This window comes from Rattus norvegicus, chromosome 3, assembly GCF_036323735.1.
Source record: "Rattus norvegicus strain BN/NHsdMcwi chromosome 3, GRCr8, whole genome shotgun sequence".
NCBI lineage: Eukaryota > Metazoa > Chordata > Mammalia > Rodentia > Muridae > Rattus > Rattus norvegicus.
This window is the reverse complement of record NC_086021.1, coordinates 129,365,206-129,385,915: the sequence shown is the minus strand read 5'-3', so window position 1 is coordinate 129,385,915 and position 20,710 is coordinate 129,365,206. Positions and strand designations below refer to the sequence as shown.

Below are 20,710 nucleotides of genomic sequence, written 5' to 3'. Positions count from 1 at the left end.
AAATAAGATTAACTCCATCAGGCTAGAGTGTAACTCAGTAGCAGAGCACTTTTTAATTCTGCTCAGTTTTGTAGTTGTTTAGTTGGTCAGTTTTGAAATTTCTGAGACAAGAGTTTTCCCATTGAGCTCCAACTAGTCTGGTACTTACTTTGTAGCCAAGGATGGGACTAGAACTCATGTCAATCCTCCTGTATCAAGGATTACAGGAATGTTCACACCACTCACTATACACGGCTCCTCTCTATTTTTCCTCTTGAAGACAACAGGCTCACTAAGCCCAAACTGGCTTGCTATGTACCTGAGGTTAGCTTTCCATTCTTGCCTTCACCACCCTCATCTTTTCTGTTGTTGTTCTTTATTATGACAAGGCCCTGTAATGTAGCCCAGGTTAGCTAAGATTAGAATACAGCACCATGCTTCGTTTTTTTATTTCCTCAAAACACGCAAGTCTCATCGTGTTCCCCAGGTCATCCTCCTACCTCAGCCTTACAAACAGTGGTACTACAGGTACTCACCACTGTGTCTGGCTCAAATTTATCATCATCATGAATTGACAGACTCCATATTAAGATACCCCATCCTCGGGGTTGGGGATTTAGCTCAGTGTTAGAGCGCTTGCCTAGCAAGCACAAGGCCCTGGGTTCGGTCCCCAGCTCCAAAAAAAAGAAAAAAGAAAAAGAAAAGAAAAAGAAGAGAGAAAAAAAAAAAAAAGGTGTCCATCCTCGATAAATGATCTACATATTCATGAAGTGAATGATGTACAAAATTTATTGTAATAGCAGTGGCAGCTTTTTAATAATCTAAACTAATTCTAAAATTTATATTAAATTACAAAAAACTCTGCAATCATAAAGTAAATTAAAAGAAAACAAGGTTCAAGTACTTCTATTTCCCCCCAGGTTCTTCACAGAACACACAGTAACAGAAAGGCTGACTTGGTGGACAGGTCTGTAAACACCAGCACTTGAGGGGCTAAAGCAGGAAGACTGTTTGAGGTCAGCCTAAGATATATATTAAGACCTCAATTTAAGAAAACAAAAAAAGGACAATATAAAGAAAGCATAATGTAGGTATAAAAATAAATATTTTGCAATGAATCTGAACTTAGGGCATAATCAAAACAAAAACTGATCCAAAGAAAGATGTCTCTATAACATGAAGTAACCATGTATGGTTGGAGATGAAGAGGGAGAACTTTTCCATCTCTACTTAACTAATTTACCGACTAAGCTTGGTGTGGCAGGTCATACCTACAATCCCACACTTCTGGAGGCTGCTTATGCGTTCAAGGCCAGCCTGGGTTACATAATACAGTCTAAGTCAGTCAACGCTAAAACAATTCTGTCCCAAAAAAAATCAACAAGTGGCTGGGTGCCGAGGCTCAGTATTTATCAAGAATGAACAAGGCCCTGGCTTTGATGCCCAGGATCCCAAAACACAGGTGATAATCGCAGCAGTTGGAAGGTAGAGGCTGGAGAATCAGGATACACAGAGGCTGGGTTGAGACTAAGCTGCATGAAACTGTTACAGAGAGAAAAAGGAGATTATCTGCTTATTATTCCTGGGCCGGTGAAATGCCTCAGCAAGTACAGGTCCCTGCTGCCAACCTGCCAACCTGCCTTGGATCCCTGGGACTCGTGACAGAAGAGAACGGACTCCGACGGTAATCCTAGGACCTTCACACATGTGTTGTGGCACATATGCATCCACACATGTACATATGCATGCAATTAATAAACAGATAAAATATAATAAAAGATTTATTATGGTATCATGAGTTACTTCATTCTAAGGATTACAATATAACCATCTAATGCCAGACATGGTAGTGCATGCCTTTAATCTCGGAGGCAGAAACTTGGGAGGTAGAAACAGGTGGATCTCAGTGAGTTTAAGGTCAGCCTGGTTTATATAGAGTTCCAGGACAACCAGAACTTTTGGAGTCTGTTTCAAAACAAAACAAAACAAAATTGATCTAATAATGTTTTTTTAGATTGAGACATAAATCCATCATGAAATCAATTTAAAATTTTATGATCATCTTTTAAAAATGACAGAAAAAGGGGTTGGGGATTTAGGTCAGCGGTAGAGCGCTTAACTAGCAAGCGCAAGGCCCTGGGTTCGATCCCCAGCTCCAAAAAAAAAAAAAAAAAAAAAAAAGAAAAGAAAAGAAAAAAATGGCAAAAAAAAATCAGTCCATTACAATATTCAAAGTTAAAAATTGGGTATGGTAGCTCTTTACAGTCATAGCACTCTGGAGATTTGAGGCAGGATTGCTTTGAGGATCAGATGAGCTTGGGCTATGGTGTGAGAACTTGTCTTATAAAAAAAAAAAAAAAAAAAAAAAGACAGAGAAAAGGAGCTGAGAGAGTAACTCAGTGTGTAAAGTACTTACCTAGAATGATGCCCTGGGCTCAATCTTCAGTAATGTGTATCTTATCTATAATTAGGTTTATTTTGCATATATAATGTAAAAATATTTTTTTCTATAGATCATAATTAGGAGATTAATATGGTTTTGATGTGAAATGAATATTTCAACGTTTCATTAAAATTACACCGTATCAAAACTGAAGCTTTCACTTCAAATATAGTATTAGAAATCTCACTGTACTAAAAGCACAAACACTATATGTAAATAATTTGAGTGTTCTTGCTAACAGTTTTAAAATTCTGAAATCAGAGAAATACCGAGTGTTTGGGCCAAAATATGGATTAGAACAGATTGAGAATTTCATGTACTTTGTTACAGGTAAACAATGGGGAGAGAGCCCACCATGGTGGCATAAACCTTTAGTGCCAGCACCTGGGGTGCATGACTAGGAATATGTCTGTGCATGCAGAATAAGCCAGCCACAGTACGGTGAGACTCGGAGCTCAGGGCGCAGAGGCAGGTGGGTCTCTGTAGAGTGCAGCTTACACTATGGCTGAGGTTCCAGGCAGTCAGAGGTACAGACTGAGACCCTGACTCAGTAAATCTCCAAAAAATAAAAATGAGGGAGGGGCTTGCACACATATGCTGAAGCTTTATTCTGAAATATGATAATAACTGAAGAAAGGGGCTTTCAAAGAGATAGCTGTGCTTAAGAATGCTCTTCCAGGGTTGGGGATTTAGCTCAGTGGTAGAGCGCTTGCCTAGCAAGCGCAAGGCCCTGGGTTTGATCCCCATCTCCGAGAAAAAGAAAAGAAAAAAAAAAAAAGAATGCTCTTCCAAAGAAGAACTGGTTCAATTCCCAGTACCCACATAATAGCTAAAAACTGTAACTGCAGTTCCAGGGGCTCCAATGCCTCTTCTGACCTCCCTGGATACACTGTAGTGCATGTATATACAAACACATAGGCAAAACACCCACACATATAAAATAAAAATCTCAAAAAAATTAAATTAAAAAGGATTTGCTACCTATAACCGAACCTACCACTATGAACAAGGCAAGAAAATGATTGTTTTTCTATTTTTGAAAATATCTGTCTCATAAACACAAAAGAAAATCATAAAGTCATAACAAAATCAACATCATAAATAACAATGCACATTGGGGCTGGGGATTTAGCTCAGTGGTAGAGCGCTTGCCTAGGAAGCGCAAGGCCCTGGGTTCGGTCCCCAGCTCCGAAAAAAAGAACAAACAAACAAACAAACAAACAAACAAACAATGCACATTTACAGAATACATGGAAGTTTCTTTTTCTTTTTTTTTTTTTTCGGAGCTGGGGACTGAACCCAGGGCCTTGCGCTTCCTAGGCAAGCGCTCTACCACTGAGCTAAATCCCCAGCCCTGCATGGAAGTTTCTAAGACGGCTTTTTTGCTTTGTACCTTAGTCTGAAAAAAGGAGTCAGAGACCAAGCACTTGGCACCAATTCCAATCTCCCTGAGGGTTAGAAGAGTAATTGACTTCCTAATCACTCATGACAATCCATAATATCAATGTAAAACATACTACCTCCTATTCAGAAGTCATTCTTTTACTAATGTTCTTTCAGCTGCAGAGTTACTCTACTGCTGCTATACCCACTGCTCACTGCACTACACTACTAAATAAATGTTTTCTTCATTAACTTAAAACAATGAAGAAAATCCTCTTTTGACTTTCGTAACACCATGAAAAACAGAGACTACCGGCACAATAGCATGCACCTGTTATCCCAATTCTCAGGAAGTTAAGCCAGGAGGACTGCTATAAATTGGAAATTAGCCTGTGCTACATAGCAAATGCTTGGCCAGACTGGGCTATAATATAGCAAGAACCTGTCTCAAAAAACACAAAATGGACTACTGGGAAGTGGAAGCACACACCTTTAATCCTAATGCACTCAGAAGCAGAGGCAGGTGGATCTCTAAGAGTTCAAGGCCAGCCTGGTCTACAGAGCTATTTCCAGGACAGCCAAGACAACACATAGAGAAATACTATCTCAAAAAACAAAAACAAAAGGGGTTGGGGATTTAGCTCAGTGGTAGAGCGTTTGCCTAGGAAGCGCAAGGCCCTGGGTTCTGTCCCCAGCTCCGAAAAAAAAAAAAAGATCCAAAAAAAAAAAACAAAACCACCACCATGACAGAAAGCTAAATTACTTAGTTCAATGTTATGTTTGTCTTGGATTTTCATTAAATACCTCACATGTAATATTCCTGAAAACTAAAATATGCATTATCCTTTAAAATAGGTTCTATTAATATCAACTTCTCTTCTATACATGCTTAGAGAAAACAAACTAAGCAAGATGTGTGTGAGGTTAAAGTATTACCTTGGGCGTGCTTCCTTTAATGAACTTTTTAATTGAAGACAATAAGCCGGTTTCATTCTTGGATGGTTTTTCTCCTCCTGAAGGCAAGCTATCATCAACCTCTGAGTATTTCCTTTTTGCTCTGGCAGTGCGCTGTGTTTGGATTGGACTGGACTGCTGAGAAGCCTTCCGTGTTCTCAGCTTCATCTTTTATGGGTGCCACATGTAAACCTGTAGGAGAAAAATAACATGTTATTACCCAATATGCCCAATAACTTATACAATAAAAATCTATTTCCTTTAAAGAGCCCAGATCTCTAAGAGACCTTTAAAACTAGTATTTGTAAGTGAAAGGCACTGGATATATATGTTATCTACCAAATAACTTTAACAGCATGTGAGATGTTGCTTCCTAGAAGAGAAAATTGAGTAATGCCAAATACAGTGCACGATCTTTCCAAAACTGTGCTATCTCTACCTATGTCAAAATCACACTGGTCATTCATTTACTCTACAAATATTTATTGAGCAGTTAATCACATCTGAGACCCCAAGCTAGGTAAGCACTGAGACAACAGTAAACAAAGTAGGGAAGGGTTTTGTCCTTTTGACCTTAAGAGGAAAACGCATCACTTGATGAATGAATTTCATAAACATAATTCAAAAAACCAATAACCATGTGAGAGTACCAAGAGGGGTTGGATCACCTTGATAAGAGTTCAGTCTTATCACACATAATAAAACTGGGTTTACAGGCTAAGATGTAGATAATTGCTAGATCATATGAGAGTTCTTCTACCAGTAACACATATACAAATACAAATATTTAAGAAGAAATTATAAGGGTGGCTAGAAAGCTGGCCAGAGTTGAGAGTACTTATTGTTCTTCTAGAGAACCCAGTTTTGATTACCATCACTCACATGGAGGCTCACAACCATCTGTAACTCCATCCAGGAGATCTGACTGCCTCTTCAGGCCTCTCCAAGTATTAGCACAAACGTGGTACTAAGACACATGTAGGCAAAACATATTCAAAAAAAATTTTTTTAGAAAGAAAAAAAGAAACAGTGTTGTAACACACTTGTGAGACAAGTTAACCCATAAAATAACTACACAGAAAAATACAAAATCTGGGGGTAGGGGGGCTGGGGATTTAGCTCAGTGGTAGAGCGCTTACCTAGGAAGCGCAAGGCCCTGGGTTTGGTCCCCAGCTCCGAAAAAAAAAGAACCAAAAAAAAAAAAAAAAAAATCTGGGGGTAGGGAGACTTGCGAGATGGCCTTGGGGTGGGGGGGGGTTTGGGAGACCCTTGCCTCCCAAGAGGTCTAATGACCTAGCCATGCTTGTAATACCTTTAATCTCATTATTCAGGTAGCAGAGGAAGGCAGCTCTGTGAGCAAGAGGCCAGTCTGGGATACATGAACCTGTCTCAAAAAAGAATAAATCAGCCATCAAAATGAAAAAATACCTGTATACCAAGAACCCTATGTACAAACTCAAAAAGGAATCCAGGGGCCAGCAAGATGCACCAATGGGTAAAAACACAGTCTGAGTTCAATCTTCAGGGCCCACAAGGTGGGAGATGAGTCTCATAAATTGTCCTCTGAGCTCCATATTTGTAACATGGCATGCACGTGTATGAAGAAAATGTGTACAAATATTCATCTTAAGGAAACAATATCCAGAATATAGAACGACCCTCATCAGAAACCAAAAATTGAATGTCAGCACTAGACAAGGTGGCCAATCTCTTTAATACCAATATTCTGGAAACAGAGGAAACTCTGAGGCCAAACTATTCTACAGAGTCACACAGCTTTAAGGTCCTTAAGAGGAAAATGCAGGGGGTTGGCGGGATGGTTCAGTGGTTAAGAGCACCGACTGCGGGGTTGGGGATTTAGCTCAGTGGTAAGGCCCTGGGTTTGGTCCTCAGCTCCAAAAAAAAAAAAAAAAAAAGAGAGCACCAACTGCTCTTCCAGAGGTCCTGAGTTCAATTCCCAGCAATCACATGGTGGCTCACAACCATCTGTAATGGATCCAATTCTCTCTTCTGGTGTGTCTGAAGACAGTGACAGTGTACTCATATAAAATAAATAAATAAATCTTTTAAAAAAAAAAAAGGAGGAAAATTTATCCAAAACCAAAAGAGGCACTGTTTTCTTTCTTTACCATCAATCTGGCCAACCTGAACCCTTTCCCTTTCCTTGATCTAAATCAGAAGATAACTTGAAGGCAAGGGGAAAAAAAAGTCAGACTTTAAGCTGTAATTCCAGAAAGGGAAATGACCAATTCTTCTATAACTGAGTTCTGTCTCACCTATAGAAAGCTGATAATAATTAAACTGCTCCAGCCCAACACGAACAATAAAAAACTTGGGTGAACCACAAAAGAATTAATACTTTCTTGAAATCAACAGAATACTAAGGACCTGACGTAACTAATCAATCTCAAACCCAAGAAAAGATAAGCCCTTCTTAGGAGAGACAGGAAACAAGCATGGGTTCTTCTGTAGAAGAAAAAAAAAAAAAAAAAAAAGGAAAGAATGAAAGAATGAATCATCCCATAAAAACATGTGAGAAAAGGGGTTGGGGATTTAGCTCAGTGGTAGAGTGCTTGCCTAGCAAGCGCAAGGCCCTGGGTTCGGTCCCCAGCTCCGAAAAAAAGAAAAAAGAAAAAAAAAAAAAAAACAACATGTGAGAAAAATCTAAAATTATTTTATTCAGACATCAGAATTAATCTTTCATTTGCAAGTTTTAAAATACATTTAAAATGTTTAAAAATTACAAATATATAAAATTAGAGTTTTAAATTTTTCTTTAGATTTATTTATGTGTACAAGCTTTTTGCCTTTATGTATGTATGTGTACCATGTGCACGCCTGGTGTCTGAGGTCAAAAGAGAAGTCTGGATCCTGTAGAACTAGAGTTATGAATGATTATGAGCAACCCTGTGGGTATTAGGAACCAAACCCAGGGCCTTTGCAAGAGTAACAAATGCTCTTGAACCCTAGATGAACATGGGCTAGCATAAGCACACATTATAGATCTGTGGTGCTGGGGCAACGTCTACTGTGGGAAACAAAAAATCCAAACCATTAAACATAAGGGAAGGGTAGAAGATGCTCTGAACTGCCACCAGCACTGTATGCTCCAGGTGCTTACCCTGAGGCAGAGAGAATAAACAAAAGTCAAGAGCTGATCAGAAAGCAGAAACTTTCCCACTTTCCAACTAGGATTCTGGGTAATCGCAACAAGAAAACTTAGTTAAGTCAATGATGTAAAACTGACTAACCCAAACACCTTCACTTACAGCTCCAAAAATCCAATTTTCCAAATAGACTCTACCAGTGTTTACTTTCTATTCATAATATTCAGTAAAATACTCCAAGAGTTGGCAAGATGGCTCAATGGGTAACAGCACTTGCCACACAAGCCTGGCAACCTGAGTTGAAGCCCCACAGCCCACATATAAGTGGAAGGAGAGAAATGACTCCATGAAGTTGTCCTCTGGCCTCCACAAATACTGTGCCATGCACACCCAGTAGCAAATGCAACCAACTGTCAAGAAATTCCACAAAGATTTCAGCTGAGGTAAACAGCTAGCTGATAGTGTGGTAAACAGCTGTAATCCCAGCACTCAAAAGGCCAAGGGTAGGAATACGAGAACTTCCAGGCCAGTCTGAGACATAGCAACATTTGCCTCAAAACAAACAGAAATCACCAAACCTTACACAACAGGCTAATTAATCTCATATTTAAAATTGAGTATGTAGTAAAAACATGTACACTACAAGGCCCAGATGACTTCACTACAGAAACCATTAACACTTAAGATATTAAATGTGGGGGTTGGGGATTTGGCTCAGTGGCAGAGCGCTTGCCTAGGAAGCGCAAGGCCCTGGGTTCGGTCCCCAGCTCCGGAAAAAAAAAAAAAAAAAAAAAAAAAAAAAAAAAAAAAAAAAGATATTAAATGTGTATAGGTATTTTGCCTTCATGTGTGTGAAATGATGATGTCAGATCCTCTGGTGCTTGAGTTACATTTTGTAAGCTGCCTAATGAGGGTGCTGGGAACTGAACATAGGCGTTCTCGAAGAGCAGTAACACTCTAAACCACTAAGCCATCTCCAGAGCCCGCCATATAACTTTTCTTTGTAACATTTAAAATATATGATAAAATAAATATTGTGTGTGTGTGTGTGTGTGTGTGTGTGTGTGTGTGTGTGTGTGTGTATTATATCCCTTCATAGAAGACTGGGAAATGATCATGCTTAGTAAAATAAATCTAGTACCAGAGAATGAAAATGATAAAATACAAGAGTAGTACTTTAAGTCCAAGAACTTGAGACATAAAAACAGCATAAAACATTTATTTTTTTTCAACATACATATGTTTTGTAGTTATCTGCTGCCCAGGTGAGTAGATTACAGGGGAAGGGTGTTGGTGCTGGAAGAAGTCTTTCAAAGGTTCACCATAAACTGCAACATTAATTCTGCTAGGTTTTCTAAACTACTATCTAAAATTTCAGACTTATATATCACACCACCTCAAACTCAACTTACCTAAAACCAATTTAGTTTTTCTCATCCCATCCCAAAATATCTTCTTCTTGTTTTATTTTTTTCTCCTATACTCATCCACATATGTAATCACCTAACCAAAAAGACCTAAACTCCATCAACCACCTAGTTGTGACACCTGTCCTTATCCCCTATAATCAACTATGAAATTTTGGTTTTTAATCTCTAAAATTAATTTTTCAGTATTTTCTTTTAAATCCATCCTCTGAACTACACAAGTCTGTCTACTCCTCTTACCAGGTTTCTCATCAACTGCTTTCCAATAAAAACTAAACTATAAAATCACTGGCAAATACATCACCCTACAATATGTAGAGTGTGTATATGTGTGTTGCCAATACATGGTGTTCATGTGTGCTGATTAGCTTGTGAAGAGGACAGAGGTGGACACCAGTTACGCTCCTCAGTTTTTCCATCTTATTGAGACAGGGTCTTACAGAACCTGGAGCTCAGTCAGCACCAGCATCTACCTGTATTAATTCCCCAGAGTGTTTCCAGGGGCAGTCTTCCTTCATTAATTATTATTTGCTGTCATTCTCTGTACGGCAGTAATCATAGTTGCATAGTTGCTGACACTCTGTGCTCTCTACCTAAGTTTCTATCCTCTTTACCACAACTATTATTTCAACTAATTACCTAGTTATCCTCACTGTTTAAAAGTCAGCCCAAGTATCATGTAACTAATAAAAACCACCTCCACACCCATAAACTTCTATAAACCCTGAGGTCATCCCTCACTTAGCTCTTACCAAATTAACACTAAAATAACCTGCTTCAACAGATTCAATCACACTTGACAAGAGTGAGTCCTCATGGCAAGGGCCAGGAGACGGAGCTCAGAAGCTGAGCCCTTGCTAAGCAGGCAGAAGCACTGCAAAGAACTAAAAACCCTTGAAGGCAGTGATCTAACCTAGCACTCTACAACTCATCTTCCTGAACTTAACCAATTTGTTTTCCATTTATCTCAAACAGATCAGATGAGAGAAAGTTCTATCTCTGAACAATCCTCAGTACAGTAAGAATGTTTGCTTACAAAATGGGGGCCAATTAATAAAAAAAAGTTCCTTTCCTTTATCACAGCCATTTCTGATATCTACCAAAGCTATAATTATTTTAAAATTTTCTTTATCATTCTGTGTGTGAGTGAATGCATATATGGTGCCTTCAGGCCACTGCACACAACTTTCAGGAGTGCATTCTCTTATTCCACCACATGGGTTCACAGGCTCAAACTCAGGGGATGAGCACACACCCTTACTCTCACTGATCCAAGCAATTTTGAGGCAGACAATTTACAAATTTTAAATGTCTTGAATTATGAGATTGCAATAATGGTCCAATTATGGGACTGGTTTTATCTAGGGGATTCCTTACAATGCATCAATTCACAATAACTTAGTATGTATGTGTATACATATGTTTTGAGACAAGATCTCACTCTGTGTGGTCCAAGTTGGCTTCAAACTTGGAGTGATTTTTTCCCTCTCAGTGCTGAGATTACAGGCATGATCTTCTTGCCTGGCTCAGCCCTTTACCAAAAGATAAAATTTATGTGTAGTAAAATGCAGTAATGCACCATGTGGACTTGTGGACGGAGTTCAAGTTGTCAGGTCTACCCATTTGAGCCATCTTACTGGCACAGTATTTTCTCCAGGATACTGGCTAGTCAGGGCCTGGCAAAGACAACTACTTTCCCATGAATCTACACGTCCAGCCTTTTCATTTCCCCAAATATTCTTTATAATAGACAATTAGGGCTGGCTTTGACTCTTTTTGCCTTTAAAGCTTGATTTGAAATCTTTTTACAGCCTGCCCTTATTTTCTTCAATGTTTGTCACTGTAACTCTATTGTCATTTATTCAGCAAACCTCTTTGTTTGAAAAAAGAAACATTACATAGTCTTGGTAACTTTCTGAGAACCCTTCATATGCAGTGTATCATTTCTCTTTTCTTGGATTTGGCAGAAATTAGTGAACTGTAGACTTCTATGACAAGTTTCTAAGTTTATACTTGTGCCATTATTGTGAATTGCTACATTGTAAGGAACCCCCTAGATAAAGCTAGTCCTATTCTTGGACCATTAATCTGGTAACCCAATACAATGTACAACTGCAACTGTCTGCCTCAAAAATTGCTTTGGTCAGTGAGAGTTAGGGTGTGTGCTCACCTGAGTTTGAGCCTTTGAACTCATAAGGTGGAAGGAGAGAATGCACTCCTGAAAGTTGTCTTCTGATCCCCACAGGTATGCAGTGGCATACAGGTACTCATACATACACTCAGTCACACACATAATTAAGAAATTTTAAAATAATTATAGTTTTGGTGTACGCACAACACACACAGTAAATGAATGTAAAACTTTTTAATTAAAAAAAAATCTCAGTTTTAAAACAAAGAACTTGGGGGGTTGGGGATTTAGCTCAGTGGTAGAGCGCTTGCCTAGCAAGCACAAGGCCCTGGGTTGGGTACCCAGCTCCGAAAAAAAAAAAAAAAAAAAAAAAGACAAAAGATAAAACAACAAAGAACTTAATTTTGGAAGACTCAAAAAAAAATTGTTATCCACTAAATATAAAATTCTATGATTAACTCATACCCTATCTTAAAAATTATGACTCCTAAACATACATTAACACATCCATGAAAGAAAAAGCTAAAAGTAATCTATATTCTAGTACACCTAAACTGAAACACATGCTCTACTGTTTGGTTTGCCCATTTTCTCTTCCAAAGTCACTAAAGGAATTCAAATTAAAAGAATTCTCTACCACAATAAAAATAGAAAAATAAATGGGTAAGTCTACATAGAGTTTGAAGCCAGCCTGAGTACAGTGAGATCCTATAGAAATGGCTATTAATAAAGTTTAAACATAATTTTTTCTAAAGTATTCAAGTGCCACTTTCTACTACACTGTTTCATGTTTCTTTATCTTAAAAAAAAAAAAAGAGCTTGTCCTACAATTATTACAGCCATTATGAAAGCCTAACTGCGAAACTCCAGCTCAAAGCACTATTACTCCTGTTAATAATGTTTAATCTATCTTTCTTTCAATCTATTATAGAAAGCTATGCATATTATGAAATATGAGATTCTAATATAGAGAACTATCCTATTATGATTTTATGTCAAAATTTTGTTGATGGACATGGTGGCTTAAATACCTGTAATCTGAGCACTTTCGAGGTCTCGGAGGCAGGAGGATCAGAGAGAGGTTCAAGGTCAGACCCTGCTATGTAGAAGATTCAAAACCTGTCTGCCCTACCACCAAACAAAATAAAAAATTATTTGTTCACAAAGTCTTATCTTGGGGCTGGAGAGATGGCTCAGCAGTTAAGAGCACCAACTACTCTTCCAGAGGTCCTGAGTTCAATCCCCAGCAACCACATGGTGGTTCACAACCATCTGTAATGGGATCCGATGCCTTCTTCTGGTGTATCTGAAGACAGCTACAGTGTACTCATATAAATAAAATAAATATATCTTAAAAAAAAAAAGTCTTATCTTGGAAGCCACCTTTAGGTCTCACCATTCCTTATTGCTAGGTTCACAAAAATACCAAAGGACCCCTAGAAGCCTAAGATTCTCACTACATAAAATTTACTCTCATCATGTTTGTCTTACCTAGATAACACTCCTATATCCCATATATTTCCCAGTCATAACCAGTATGTAAAAATTTAACTTTTCTTGACAGGCAGTAGTACACACCTGTAATCCCAGCACTTGGGAGACAGAGGCAGATGGATCTCTGAGTTTGAGGCCAGACTGGTCTACAAAGCAAGTTCTAGAACAGCCATAGAAATCCTGTCTCAGGCTAGAGAAATGGCTCAGCAGTTAAGAGGTCTGACTGCTCTTCCAGAGGTCCAGAGTTCAATTCCCAGCAACCACATGGAAACTCACAACCATCTGTAATAGGATCTGATGCCCTCTTCTGGTGTGTCTGAAGACACTGACAGTGTACTCATATACATAAAAAAATAAATCTTTTAAAAAAAATAAGAAACCCTGTATCAAAAACAAACAAAAAAGGCAAAAGAAAATTTACCTTTCCTTAATTCCACTGTCTCTGAACCTTCACTTATGTGTAGTTTAATAAGCTAATCTTCACTTATGAGTAAAATACAATGATGTTTTATCTACAAACTTGTAATTTGTTTTTAGACAGAGTCTCTTTATATAACCCTGGCTGTCCTAAAACTTGCTATATAGTTTAGGTGGCCTTAAACTCACATAAATTCACCTGCCTCTTCCTCCCAAGAATTTCAATTGAAGATGCATGCCACCACACTCAGCTGAATTTAATGTTTTAAACAATGCATTTCAGAAAGATTTCCACAATACTCAGTATATATAAATGAAGCCAGCATGGCATTTCTCAAGAAAATCTCAACCACCTAGGTCTACCTATAGGTAGGTTCAATAACAATTTAATACAGTTTAAATATAAAATGTATGTACTCAATAGCTGTGGTGATGTACTCCTTTAGTCCCAGAACTGACTTAGCAGGCAGAGACAGGAGGATCTCTGTGAGTTCAAGGCCAGCCTAGTGTTCATATATCAAGTTTCACGCTGGCAAGAGCTATAAAATGGCACTTTTTCTTAAGGAGGATAAAAAACATAGACTCATACAAACATTAGTGAATACCTCTGGCTTAGGTTAGGGTATAAGGATGTCAGAAAAGTAAGCAAAAACTGGTCAAAAGTGCTCATTCAAGCAAATTTTATGCCTGTTAAATAGCCTAAGCCTGGAACCTAGTGGCACTCACCTTTAATCCCAGCACTCCTGGTTGAGGCAGAAGGATCTGGAGTTTGATTAAGCTTGGGCTATATAGCCAAACCCTGTCTCACTTAAAAAAAACAAACAAAAAAAAAAACAAAAAAAAACAACAACAAGTATATAAATAAACAATTTCATTCTCAATGTAGCACAAATGACCACCTGTACCCAATCCAGTTTAAAATGGCTTGGTGATTTTAATCTACTAATAAAAATTACCCAAGAGAACACTATGTATAAGGTCCTCTTCACACATTTGATATGTGACTTAAAGTATTTTTCTTCCCTTATATTTTCATAAAAACTTGATAAATTACAAATACAGGGAGATGCTGCCCTTTTCAAATTCTGGCAAAACACTATATTCTTTATTTATTTTTGATTCACCAGTCAAAAGCATAATGTAATATAACTAAGATAACATCATACTTTATCAGTCAGCAATTGATTCTGCAGTTAATTACAAGTCTTTGTCCAGTATATCCTTTCTGAACAGGTTCAAGTTTCTTTTAGAGTCAGGGCCTCATGGAGGCAAGCTGGCCTCCAATTTGTAATACAGCTGAGGATGACTATGAACTTCTGACTCTTCTGCTTCCATTTCCCTGAGGTTACAGGCAGGAACCACCATAAGCAGCTCATCTGGTGATGGGGATTTAGCAACATGGGGCTTCCTTAATGCTAGGCAAGCACTTTACCAACTACGCTACATATCCAGCCAGATTTTATTCAAATCACCCTACAAAGAAGCCATTTGATCAAATACAATCTTGTAGTAAGCTAGGTTAATTTGGAAAAGATAAAACTTTACCAATCATCAACTTCTTAAGGGGGGGCACCCCTAGTTCAAATGAAATATCTGTAAGGCACTAGCACTATGCAGAACAGAATACCTAAAACATAACTGTCCTATTTGGTATTCCTACACAATCTTATCACTGCAATACAACTACAGAGACAGAGGCAGGTCCATCTCTTTGAGTTCAATGCCTCTCTCTCTCTCTCTCTCTCTCTCTCTCTCTCTCTCTCTCATACACAATTATGTCTCAAAAAATCAAAAATAAACAAGACAAAACGAGAATATAGGGTCTAGTTGAATGCAGTAGTAACTAACTTGGGAAAATCTTAGCCATAGTCTATAATACTGATTCTACTACCTATAAACTAAATTGTATCAAAAACCACCCCCCAAAACATCGTTAAAACAGAGAAAGCCTGCTCTAGAAATAATTTATCCTAATTCTTCTGAGTAGCAGCATAATTGGTCCTATTTTAAAATAAAATGACTCAATAAGTATTTAGTATGTCTAAACTTTCACTCCCCAAGCCCCTAAATCAAACAATCCTAGAAAAGCAGTGAGGCCCAGCTCATTCCTAAAACTACGTCATATGAGAGCTATATTTTACCTTGGCTTTCTTTATGACCTTGGGCTAAGTCTTTCAAATAAAACTATAATGATGTTTGCATGTGCCTGCTTATTACTGAAATTTAATCCTAATATGTGAACAGCAAGTGAAATACTCTAGGCTGCACCTATGAGAATGAGAAACAGTAACTGATATGTAATATAAGCCATGTTTTAATCTTCATTTTTATTCCCAAGGAAAACACCTATAATGCCGCAAATTCAACATGGCCAAAGCATTCAAAAAACCGAGGAACTCTTTATTTAAAAAAAAAAAAAAGTAAAAAATAGCTTCCACATGTCATTTTACTCTTTCGCTTTTATAGAGATAATTGCTGGACCACACAAATGTAACTTGGCATTTGATGAATCGAAATAAGCAATCTACAATCTAAAAATTATGTAGATAAGCCTATCATTTCAAGGCACTAATTTGTATGCGGATGTAAACGTAATCTTGGTATTGTCTTAGTAGCATGAGAAAGATAAATTCCTGCCTTGGAGTAATGTCTTCTAAGGATACTCATCTCAGCAGCTTAGGGTAGTGTCTCAGCAGCATCTCAGTAGGTTTCCCTGAGGTACTCTTAAAGTGTTTAAAATCATTCACACATTCAGCTACCACTAGGGCGAGAAGTAAATAAACACCATTTACTTATGCAATTAATTTTCACAGAATCCTGGTCAAGAACGCAAAAGTAAATTCGTAAGTAAACTCATACGGATATACCCAAAGTAAACAGCACGTTAAGTATAATTAAGACTCACCCTTAACTAACCACTATGGAAATCGGAGGCTTCCTACATAAGCTGGTTTTTACTACCACACTTGATTTCTAACAGTAGTAATGTCAACTCAACATTTTTCCAGTACAGAAGACGGACAGAAGTTCCAGTTACCTCTTTCCAGATTCTCAAAGGGTGTTTGTAAGAGCTCAAGTACAGAGAGCAACGCCCCCCTAATGCACCCTACAAGAATGAAATACCGAAAACATTACGTGGGTCCACAAGAAGGTTCGAAAAGGCAATCCAACTTAATTAGCTCTAAGGTCCACGGGGTCGGAGACTAGGAACGTGAGATGGGGCTGGGGGTGGGTGAAATCGAACCCCAGAAATCACAACACAGGCCGCAGCCTGAGAACTGAAGCTGGCGGGAAGTGAGCTCCCTTGCCGTTCCCTGGGGAAAGTCCAAACCAGAGCGGCTTCCACATAGTGAACGTACAAGGCGCCAACAGTGCATGCCTACGGACGTGCTGGAACCGCTGAAGGCTCGGCTTGAGAAGGGGAGGAGATCCCGGCAGACGGCCCTGGGAGAGGACTGAGCTTCGGAGCAACGGCAGCGTTTGGACCAAGGGAATTACCTTCACTGTGACGACAGAAAAGTGTCCTCGGGCTCCGGCGATGGTCCCAACTGCGCAATAGGTGGTGTCTTTCCCGCTTATCCCTCAGCAGCAACAGAACCAGCTCCTTCAGCCAGTCGCCATTTCCCGCCTACCGACCTGCTGCACCGCACGGACAGGGACCCGGATGGAAAGCGGCCTCCCCGCGCAGGCGCTCTGGCTTCCTCCTCCCCCGCCCGCCACTATCCGGAGAGGCGGGAGGGAAGGAATGCGGGAGGCCTGGGCGGCAGCGGGTAAAAGAGAACCAACTTTTACTTCCGTGAAGAGGCAAAAGTTTCTGCCGCCTTAGGGAACTCACCAGTGCGAATTCCTGACTAAAAGAAAAACAAGAAACAAAAAACAAAGAAAAATGAGCACAGGGCTTTAGGGCCCGAGGAGTCAGACTGGACGCAGCCTCCGAGGGGGCTCGGAGCGTGAGGGACGTTTGTACTTCGGGGGCCTCCGTAGCGAGCTGCGGGGTGGTCGCAGGGGGAGTAGGGAGGAAAGCGTTAGCAGCAGAGGCGGGGACGCCGGGGGCGGTTTTCCCTCCCGCCGCTAACGGAACCGCCTAGGGCCGGGCGACGCGGAGAGCGCGCCCTAGCCCGGGAGGCGGGGTTTAAGAACGCGCCGCGCACCCGGCAGCCAGGGTTAGTGACTAGGCGGCGGTGGGTGGAGCCGGCGGGAAGGGGCGGTGCTAACGGCTTGGCGCGCTGGAGCCGGAGCCAGTACCGAGCGCTCCCCAAGGCCAGACCCATCCTGGTGCCGGTGCTTTTGGAGATTCGCGGGGTGTCCCCGAGGTTCTCTTCCTAGCTCACTTTTCTAGCGGAAACCCCTGTTGTCCTCGGACCTGTGAAAGAGACGGTTACCCTTCCCTTCCTCGCGATGTGGGCGGTGATCCTGTACACTTAAAACTCGAGTCTTTCAAGTGGATTTTCACACACGACTGTGGACTTCATCTAGAATCTACATGGTTCTTAACCTTCTTGATGCTGGAACCCTTTAAGACAGTTCCTCATGTGTGGTGACCCACCAACCATAAAATTATCTTTGTTGCTACTTCATAGCTGTAATTTTGCTACTGTTATGAATCGTAATGTAAATATCTGTTTTCCTATGATCCTTGTCCAACCGGTGGTTTGACCTTTTAAGGGTCGCAACCCATAGGTTGAGAAACACTGGTCTAGATGGAGCTTTTGACTGAAATTCCAAGCTGTTCTCATTATTCTATAACAAATGTTGATTGAGAACATGCTGTGTAACTGAATTAGGAAAAGCAGTCACTGCGTTCCCAGAGTTAACACTCCACCAAAGAAGACGGGTAAGGGCGTGACAAAATTAATTATAGATGAGAAATAATAAGCGTAGTAGGATAGCATGTGATTATGCCAGCGACAGGGTCTGGGGAGCTTTCCATAAGACTTACCTAAGTGGGCTGGAGAGATGGCTCAGCCGTTAAAGGCTAGGCTCACAACCAAAAATATAAGACTTCCCTAAGTGAAGCATAAATGAGAGTTGATTTTGTAAAAGTTGTGTTCTTAGAAAACGGAAACAGGGTTGGGGATTTAGCTCAGTGGTAGAGCGCTTGCCTAGCAAGCGCAAGACCCTGGGTTCGGTCCCCAGCTCCGGAAAAAAAAAAAAAAAGGAAAAAAAAAAAAAAAAGAAAGAAAACGGAAACAAAGGAAAATCCCAAGATAGAATCGTGTAGGGCCACTATCTGTAGAAAAAGAGGGAGTGGGGTAATGGCCGGACAATAGCGTGTGAGGCAGAAAGGTATATGTAGAAGTGTAGAGTGCTCTTGTCAATATTGTTTCTCCTTGAGTCGGTGGGTTGTCATGATCCTGTTAGAGCTGAGTCCATTTGCAATTTAAATCTTCCCAAGCACAGAATTGGTTTCAGACTGAGCATGGTGCAACCGGCCAGTTAATCATAAGGCTCGATTACTGAGGCAGGGGATTTAAAAGTTCCAAAGAGCCTGACCAGCTCAATGAGAACGTGGCTCCAAAAGAAGAGAGAAAAGGTAAAGAAATCTTTGAATAAAACATTGAGAGCCGATGGTATACCGAGCACAGAAGAAATTGAGAGTCCATATAATCAGATTCCTGAAAGGCTAACTGAAAATCAAAAACTAATGATTATCTAGTGTGTATGATGGAAAGTAATAGAATGTAAACCGAGCAGTTATCCCTATTGAGTACTAAAATTATTTTGTATACGTTTTTATTTCGTGTATTTGTGTAGGCGCACACATACCACTGTTAAATGTGAAGGTCAGAGGACAATTCTGAGAATCTCTCATGCCACCTTGTGTAATTCAGAAATGACACTGAGATCATTAGGCCTCCGCAGAACCGCAGATTATCGATCTCTCTTGCTCTTGCTCTCTTGTTTTTACATGTATGAGTGTTTTACTTGCATGTTTACCGGTGTCTTGTGCCATAGAAAGCCAGAAGAGGGCGCTGGATCTCAGAACTCTGGAAGAATGAAAAACGCACGAAAGAGTCTGTGAATGGCATGTTTTACTTTTTTAGAACCATGCAAGTTTGAAATAACTTTTTGTAATAAGTTAATTTTTATTTAAAAATGTTTAGAGTTCTAGAGAAGAGCCCTGGCTACTGTTACGGGCCACCATGTTGAGTTCTCAGCACCCAATTGTTAGCTATAACTGCAGCTTCAGGAGATATGACACCTCTGGCATCAGGAGGCACCTACACACACTTGGACTACACACACACCACAATTTTAACTAAAGAAATTACAGTTGGGGTAAAGGCCCATTTTGTCTATTATACCTCTGGGTAGTGTTAAGATTATCAGAGATGGGTCAGCTGCTCTTCCAGAGGACTTGGGTTCAATTCCCAGAACCCACATGGCAGTTCAAAACTAACTCCATTTCGAGGGGATCCAACACCCTCACAGACATATATGCAGGCAAAATACCAATGCACATGAAATAAAAATGAGTAAATGAGTTATTAAAAATAATCTTGAGGTTGGGGATTTAGCGGTAGAGTGCTTGCCTAGCAAGCGCAAGGTCCTGGGTTCGGTCCCCAGCTCCGAAAAAAAAAGAAAAGAAAAAAAAATAATCTTGAAAAAAGATAGGCTTCCTACATTCAGAAAAGTTGCAGTTTGTAAGCTGGAATGTTTTTTGCAATTTATGAACTTTTCTCTTTTCAGTTATTTTTTGGTTTGGGGTATGGTGGGGCGGGGCTGTTTTCAGGCAACATTTTATGTTTCCAAGACTGGCCTCAGACTCACTATGGATACAAGACTACCTCCTGCCTCATCTTCCAAGTGCTGGATTACAGGTGTGCTTGCCCTCTAAACCCATTTCCACCAACAAAGAATAAAATGCTTTTCACCTTATCACTTATTTACTCTCTGGTCTACTTCTACTATCTCCACACCCTTATTACCAAATGAAATAAGTCTAAATATGAGTTTCACTTTAAATGTATAGGTGTTCCATCCATATCCTAGGATAAAGGACACACCTAAAGGCTGTTAGATGAGATTATTTTTCTACAATCTCATTCTAATAAGATTATTTATAAAGCACTCAGCAAGGTGCTTTTTTTTTTCTTTCTTTTTTTTTTTTTTTTTTTTTTTGGAGCTGAGGATAGAACTCAGGGCCTTGCGATTGCTAGGCAAGCGCTCTACCACTGAGCTAAATCCCCAACCCTGGTGCTTTTCTTCTTAATATGATAGTTTTAACTCTAACATATTAAGCTTTAGTAATGCCCAAGCCAAGCTTGGGAGCAGATGCCTTTAATCCTGCATTCAGGAGGCAGAAGGAGGTGGATATCTTGTGAATTTGAGGCCAGCCTGGTGTACATAGTTCCATAGGGAGACCCCATCTCAA

At 39.8% G+C, this 20,710-nt stretch overlaps 1 protein-coding gene across 13 annotated transcripts in view; it reads right to left on the bottom strand.

Moving 5' to 3' along the window:
- Ctdspl2 (CTD small phosphatase like 2) overlaps positions 1-20,207 on the bottom strand; it is a 58,524-nt gene extending 38,317 nt beyond the window's left edge. For 10 of the 13 annotated variants that reach the window (XR_010064623.1, XR_010064625.1, XR_010064624.1 and 7 more), the window contains exons 1-2: positions 16,834-20,207; positions 4,742-4,951 (exon numbers count right to left, since the gene is read on the bottom strand). Coding sequence is in view for 6 of the 13 variants with exons in the window: in XM_063283736.1 (XP_063139806.1) it covers positions 4,742-4,927 (186 nt within the window). In the remaining 7 variants the exon portion in view is untranslated. 13 annotated transcript variants of the gene reach the window in all.
- Between the last annotated feature and the right edge of the window lie 503 nt (positions 20,208-20,710).